A 7,749-nucleotide genomic window follows, 5' to 3' on the forward strand; every position below is an offset into this window, starting at 1 on the left:
AAATTTTTGTAATTTTTAAGTTAAAAATGTGCAGTGTCTACAAGTCTGCTCCACCCAACCTATTTTTTTGCTTTTATCGACGCGAGTGTTAATATAAATTTTTATATTTTTTAGGTTAAAAAGGTGTCGTACCCGTGAACCTGTCCCGCCTCAACTCATTTTTTTTGTCTTTTGCAGACGCGGATAATAATATAAATTTTTACAATTTTTAAATTTAAAAAGTACAGTATCTACGAGTTTGTGCCGCCCTGCTTTTTTTTATTCGAGACAAACCAATGTTTTAGACCCGTACAATATACATTCAACAATGTCCATCCGTCCAGTTTCATTTTTTTTTCTTGGAGTTTCAGTTTCATCTCTTTTTTTATCTTCGAGTTTTTACAAATCAAACTTAATCGAACTGAACATGTACTTTGAAACACAAATTGCATAAATATTGTTCACTTCAATAAATATATAATCATGTGCGATGGAATCAAGTGTAATGCAAGCAAGGACACAAGCAATACTTATCTTGAAACACAAATTGCCATGTACTTTCTTCCCCCTCAACTCAACTCAACTTACCATCTCTTCTCACACACCGTGGCATCCTCGATCCCACTTCCAACGGGTATATTCTATTCCCCAACCCTCAAACCAAATTAACCTCATTTTACCAAAACACCCCCAATCCCTATCCACTTTTCGTTAATTCTCATGACCAATACAGTCACACCCAATAAATACACACGAGAACCCACGTTTGAACCAGGAAAGCCATCCTACATAATTCCCATCGTACCCTTTTATTTACACAAAAACCATAAAAAAGGAAAGGTTATTCCGGTACTTTCGATGTTATCTGAAATCTGAAAAATAATAAAACATTGTACGAAAGACAAAGAACGTGATAGAAGGAGAGAGAGAGAAAGAAGAAGAGAGAGAAAGAGAGAACAAAAGTAGAGAGAGAAAGAACCGTTTGAGATTTTTCGAGACGTTATCGGACTTCAAATCATCAATTCACCGGAATTTGGGAACCACGGTCACGTCCGGAGGCTAGGGTTTTCCTTTTGTTCGTTTTCGATTTGCGAAGTTTCGCGATGGGGTTGCGAAGTTAAACGACGAATTCGTGATTTGAAGTTTCGTTGTTGTTGTTGTTGAGTTGAGGGTTTTGTTTCGGTGGTGATGTTTACGCCGCAGAGACTGTGGCCGGGTCGGTCCATCACGCCGAACAAGAGTGGGGCACGCAGTGGAGCCGGGTCGGGTCTTGATTCGGGGGAGGGTGCTGGTTCGAAAGGGAAAGGTGTTGTTGCTTTTGCTGAAAATGGTGGAAATTTGGATCGTGAGGTTTTGGTTGAGAGGGTTTCTAGTCTCGAGAAAGAGGTTATTTTTTGGATTTTCTTGTTTTTAAATTATTATTTTTTGCATGTTTTGTTTTAAAGTTTTTTTTTTTTTTTCAGTTTTCAGTTACTTGTTCTTTGAGAGTGTTGTGGGTGTGATTTTGAAGTTTTGGGTTAACATTAGGAGAGAGAAATTTAGTACTATTTTTCTTGGATATGTTGTAACTGTCATGGGAAATTTAGTATTTTTGAAATCTGGCTTCATAATTGGTTAATTTGTTATTTAAGTTTTTGTAATTTTTGTAATATTTGACTTGACTGTTATTGAAATTCGGGAAAAGATTTGTTATTTATTTATTTTTTGTTTAGTTTGTTTTTTTTGGTGTTGAAATATGTCGTTTGTGAAGTTGGAGAGGCAGCTTGTTATGATGTTCTAGAACATGGTTTAGAGATGGTTTAAAAATTTAGTATTAAGGAAGAATGGTTTTGTTTTTTGCTTCTAAATCTTTGAAGGTCTTTTCATGGTTTGACTTGGGAGGTTTGGTTGTAAAAAAAGTGAAATTTTGCAGCATTGTGTTATGCTTGTTGGATCTGAGTGTTTTTGAGATGATATATATATTTATTCTAAAATGCCGAACGGCGAAACTTGCACACACTGTTGAGAAGTGGGGAATCTCGGGTTTGAACATGCACCTCTGCATATCAAATATCCTTGTAGCTACCATTTGAATTGTACTTAGGAGACTTTTGAGATGATATTTTAGATGGTGTTGGAGTTTTTAAATTAAATTTCAATTTTGTTTGGAGTAAAACTGAAAGTGTTGATTTGATTTAACTTGGCTCAGTGCTGGACCCCACCTCAGAGCCTAGACACACTTGAAGGGTCTTTCTTTCTATTATGAATTTAAAGAGTGATGGTGGTTTTGGTGTATTTTGTTCATGGATTTTCCTTAATTTCATATATCCGTCCTTAAAGACACATTATTGAGAAGTTATGTGTTTGTTGGTATAACTATCTCAATAAGTTTTTAAATTCTATTCTGATGAAGTCTAAAGTAGAGTACCAGTGTTGTATGCATTGTTGTAGCCGCCCCATCATTAAAACTAGGCGTATACTTCTATGTTTGGTATACCACAATGTTGCTTAGTGGATAACGATAACCGTGCATAATTTATAACTTTAAGTGATGCCGTGTGAAATAGTTTTCATCTCATGAATGAAGTTACCATGTCTGGGTAGAGTTCTTTGTCATTTTTAGTGTTTTTTTAATCATAAAGATAGCACTTTTTTATTTTATTTGAGTTTGTCTTCTGGTTTGACCTGATTATTCTTATTCTGCACCAGCTTTACGAGTACCAATACAATATGGGGCTTCTCTTGATTGAGAAAAAGGAGTGGAACTCTAAGTTTTCTGAGCTAAATCATGATTTAGTGGAAGTCAAGGATGCTTTTGAACGAGAAAAAGCAGCTCATTTATTTGCTCTATCGGAGGCAGAGAAGCGAGAAGAGAATCTGAGGAAGGCCTTTGGTGTTGAGAAAGAGTGTGTGCTTGATGTAAGTTTTTTGATACATGTAATTTTACATATGCATCAAGCTTTTCCTTGGCAAACTTTATTTATTGGATAATCTGGATCTGAACTGTTGATACTATTCTTATCATAACATTGAGGTTTGATTATTGCTAATATTTGTAAACTTGTGTTTCAAAAGCTTGAGAAGGCGCTGCGAGAAATGAGGTCAGAGCATGCAAATATTAGATTTGCAGCAGACTCAAAGCTAGCTGAAGCAAATGCTTTAATAGCTAGTGTTGAAGAGAAATCTTTAGAAGTAGAAGCCAAGTTACGCTCTGCCGATGCCAAACTCGCCGAAATTAGCCGGAAGAGTTCAGAAATTGATAGGAAAACACATGAGTTGGAGGCTCAGGAATCTGCACTTAGAAGGGAACGTTTGTCCTTCATTGCAGAGTACACTCTAATACTATTATCTTTCAGTTTTGAACATACTGTTGATTTCCTCTTTTTATTCTGCATTCTTGAATCTAATTTATTTTGATTGTTGAAATAGGCAAGAATCACATGAGAGTACTTTATCTAAGCAACGAGAGGACTTGCGAGAGTGGGAGAAGAAACTGCAGGATGGAGAAGAGAGGCTGTCCAAGGGTCAAAGAATTCTCAATGAAAGAGAGCAGAGGGCTAATGAGGTTGATAGAATATGCAGGCAGAAAGAGAAGGACCTTGAAGAGGCACAAAAGAACATCGATGCGGCATATGAAACGCTGAGAAGCAAAGAAGATGATGCAAACAGCAGACTGGCAACTATAACTCTGAATGAAAAGGTAAATTTTAACTATAATGTGAATTTGATTAGCTATATTTTTGTTTGTTCTTATTCTGACACATGATTTTAACGTCTATATCCTATATTGCAGGAATGTGATTCTATGAGAACGAACCTGGATCTCAAAGAGAAGGAGTTAACTGCATGGGAGGAAAAGCTCAACGCCAGGGAAAAAGTATGTTCTTGAACCTGCTGATCATTTTCTGATAATAATTTTATGGGAAATTTTGGAGATCAACAGGCAACGATTGAATCGGTGTTAATTGCTGAATTTTATTCATTTAGTATATTACTGTTTTCAACTCCTCCAAAAGTATTAATTTGCCAGTTCAATAATAAAATCAATGTTATATGAACATCAATATTTATTATCATTCGTTTGCTAAATTTCAGCCTGGTTTCATTGTAGGTTGAGATTCAGAAGCTTGTTGATGAACACACTGCTATTCTTGAAGTGAAGAAGCAAGAGTTTGAGGTGGAATTGGATGAAAAAAGAACGTCATTTGAAGATGGATTAAGGAATAGATTGATAGAAGTGGAAAAGAAAGAAGGTGAAGTCAATCACATGGAGGAGAAGATTGCTAAACGGGAGCAAGCCTTGGAAAAGAAAGCAGAGAAGCTAAAGGAGAAAGAGAAAGAATATGAAGTGAAAGTCAAAGCTTTGAAGGAACGGGAGAAGTCTATTAAGTCTGAAGAAAAAGACTTAGGGAAGGAGAGGGGTGAAATAGAAAGTGAGAGAGAAGAGTTGCTCAGTCTCAAGGCTGAAGTTGAGAAATTAAGGGCCAACAATGAAGAAGAATTGCTGAAAATTAAAGAAGAGACTAATCGTCTTCTAGTGACTGAGGAGGAGAGGTCGGAATATATACGTTTGCAGTCGCAACTGAAGCATGAAATTGATCAGTATAGGCTTCAGAAAGAACTACTGATGAAGGAAGCTGATGACTTAAGGCAGCAAAAAGAGACTTTCGAAAGAGAATGGGACGAGCTTGATCTGAAAAGAGCAGATGTGGAGAAAGAGCTGAAAAATGTGCTTCAACAGAAGGAAGAAATTTTAAAACTACAACAAAATGAAGAAGAGAAGTTAAGGAAGGAGAAGCAGGCCACAGAAGACTATCTACAAAGGGAGTTGGAAGATCTTAAGTTGGCTAAGGAGTCATTTGCTGCTGAAATGGAGTTGGAAAAGTCAAGCCTAGCTGAAAAAGCTCAAAATGAGAAAAACCAATTGCTTCTGGATTTTGAGATGCGAAGAAAAGAACTTGAAGCTGATATGCAGAATCAGTTAGAGCAGAAGGAAAAAGACTTGATTGAAACGAAAAAGTTATTCGAGGAGACGAGAGAGAGTGAGTTAAACAATATCAATTTCTTGAGAGAAGTGGCTAATAGAGAAATGGAGGAAATGAAACATCAAAGAAGTAAATTAGAGAAGGAGAAACAGGAGGCCGATGAGAATAGAAAACATGTTGAACGGCAAAGGATAGAAATGCAGGAGGACATAGATGTACTCGTTGACCTCAACAAGAAGCTGAAAAATCAGCGGGAACAATTTATTGTGGAGAGACGTCGCTTTATTGATGTTGTTGAGAAACTTCAGAGTTGCCAAAACTGTGGGGAAACGATATCTGAATTTGTGCTGTCTAATTTACATTCTTCCGCTGACATTGAAAATTTAGAGGTGCCTTCACTTCCTAAGTTGCTTGGTGATATTACACAGGGTGGTTCTGATGTAAATCTGGATTCATCTAGGCAAAATACTGGAGCATCCCCTGCAGCTGATACAAGGTCCCCTGTTCCTGGGGGAACTGTCTCTTGGCTACGTAAATGCACCTCTAAGATTTTCAAAATCTCCCCTATCAGAAAGATTGATTCTGATGTTGATAGTTTAAGGGATGTGAATGCTTTGCCTATTGATACAACTAATGAAGATGATTCACCAGCGAAAATTCCTGACACTGAAAATGAAGCAGAGGTGTCTTTTGCAATTGCAAATGATTCTTTTGATGCTACACGGGTACAATCTGGCAATGATATCACAGATGTAGAGGTTGAAGCTGACCATGATCCTCTTATTGACGACAGTCAGGGCAACAATGACACTAAAGCACCAGACAACAATGACACGGAGGCACCAGATGATTTACAGCCTCCTGAATCAAAGGTTGAGCAGGAGAAACCTCGCAGGGGAAGGGGAAAGGGCAGAGTAGTAAGGCGTACACAAACTGTAAAAGCTGTTATCAGAGAGGCTGAAGCTATTCTTGGGGAATCGAAAGCTGCTGAGGCAGTACCTGGGGAATCTGTGGATGATCGTGAGACTGGGTTTCCAAATGGAAATGCTGAGGATTCTGCCAACATGGATTCTGAAAGTCAAAAACCAACTGAAAAAAGAACAACGGCAAATTTGCGGAAGCGAAACCGGGTTCAAACAACATCTCAAATTACTGCTAGTGCGAGTGAAGGACATTCTGACATACCAGGACAACGCAAAAGGACTCGACAGAAGGTTGCTCCTCCTCCTGCACCAACTGCTGGAGGAACAAGATATAATTTGAGGCGACCCAAAACGTGAGTGTACCTGTAATTTTCATTTTATTAATGCATGTGATGCGATGATTGGCAATGTTTTTCCCACTTACATAGTAAGGTGTGCATTGATTTTTTCAGCGGAGCCACAACTTCATCTGTTGGTGGCGGCAAAGAAAGTGAGGGAGAGGTTGGTCGTGCAAAAGCTGCAGAAGCTTCTCATTCACACTCTGTCGGTATTACCAAAGAAATTGTTGGCAGCATAGATCTTGATCAGGTAAGCTTGAGTTTGGGTTTGATATTAAGATTATGATTATGATGTTAACGAGTTTTGGATGCCAAGCTAAGTGCTTACTTCTTACAGTCTCAGAAAGTAGTGGAGACGCAAGATGATTATGACAATACCACAAGGACTATTGCAAGCAACATGGCTCTGAGTGAGGAGGTGAACGGAACAGCAGATGACGCGGAGGATCATGATGCTGAGTACAGGAGTGTATCCCATGGAGTTGACGATGACGAGGAGAATGAGAATGAGAACGATGAAGATTATCAACACCCTGGTGAAACATCAGTAGGGAAGAAGCTATGGAAATTTTTTACCACATAACACTAGACCAGCATTGGTTTGTGTCTTGACCTCATCAACTTTAGAGATGATGTCAGAAGTGAAATTGTATTAACAATTGGAATTAGATCTCCAAGTTATATATAACCATGGAGAGAGGTACTTAGGAAGGGTGATTGAATTTCTTTAGCATTTTCATTTTCTGTTTCTTTGGTGGATATTTGGAGAACTTTTTGGGTATTTGTTGATAATTTTAGGCATTTGATAGTGTAGCTCCTAGTTTAGAGATTGGAATTTTAGCCACTCCCATTTGGAAATTGATTGTATCCAAATGTATGTATTTTGTTTCCTAGAATGTGATAGTTTGAATTTAATGAGGGTGCTATATCAGTATCCCTTTGTGTGAACTTGGGGCAACATTTTGTGTTTTAATACTTGAGTCCATTTCCATTTGTTTTATATCACTTGCAAGTTATAATTGACACACCAATTTTTTGAAGTTTCTTTTATATATATATATATATATATATATATATATATATATATATATATATATATATATATATATATATATATATATATATATATATATATATATATATATATATATATATATATATATATATATATAAATATAAAATAATATTTAAATCTGACGTTTTATTTTCTAAAGATTGTTAGAAGTTCCACTCTTTAATTAAGAGAAATGATAAGTTTACACTGTTTTCTAATTTTATACCACAATGCACCAGTTTTAATTTTTTAATAATTTATCTTTACTTTGAATTGTGTGCATGAACGGTTTGTTTTGTTAAAGTTTGGTTTGTTTTGTTAAAGTTTACGCTGTAATCTACGGTGTAAGAGAAATGGGTGTAAAGATAGCATGGCTCTTTAATTAAATATGGAATACTCTTTGAAATTCACATTTCTTTTGATTTAGAAAAGAGTCATGGCTCTTTAATTAAATATGGAATACTCTTTGAAATTCACATTTCTTTTGATTT

The 7,749-nt window shown here is 36.6% G+C and overlaps 1 protein-coding gene across 1 annotated transcript; it reads left to right on the forward strand.

Moving 5' to 3' along the window:
* Nucleotides 1-886: 886 nt before the first annotated feature.
* LOC131641183 (nuclear matrix constituent protein 1) lies at nucleotides 887-7,152 on the forward strand. Its single transcript, XM_058911490.1, has 8 exons — nucleotides 887-1,365; nucleotides 2,668-2,877; nucleotides 3,034-3,287; nucleotides 3,388-3,658; nucleotides 3,752-3,835; nucleotides 4,070-6,219; nucleotides 6,319-6,454; nucleotides 6,542-7,152. The coding sequence occupies exons 1-8, from the start codon at nucleotides 1,168-1,170 to the stop codon at nucleotides 6,785-6,787; spliced, it is 3,549 nt and encodes a 1,182-aa protein (XP_058767473.1). The 5' UTR covers nucleotides 887-1,167; the 3' UTR covers nucleotides 6,788-7,152.
* Nucleotides 7,153-7,749: the final 597 nt, after the last annotated feature.

Source organism: Vicia villosa, unplaced genomic scaffold (assembly GCF_029867415.1).
Source record: "Vicia villosa cultivar HV-30 ecotype Madison, WI unplaced genomic scaffold, Vvil1.0 ctg.003551F_1_1, whole genome shotgun sequence".
Classification (NCBI taxonomy): domain Eukaryota; kingdom Viridiplantae; phylum Streptophyta; class Magnoliopsida; order Fabales; family Fabaceae; genus Vicia; species Vicia villosa.

Coding starts and splice junctions, on each gene's coding strand:
- LOC131641183 (XM_058911490.1), top strand. CDS start 1,168: ATGTTTACGCCGCAGAGACTGTGGCCGGGTCGGTCCATCACGCCGAAC. Junction 2,878..3,033: donor AGAAAGAGTGTGTGCTTGAT/GTAAGTTTTTTG, acceptor GTGTTTCAAAAG/CTTGAGAAGGCGCTGCGAGA. Junction 3,288..3,387: donor CGTTTGTCCTTCATTGCAGA/GTACACTCTAAT, acceptor TTGTTGAAATAG/GCAAGAATCACATGAGAGTA.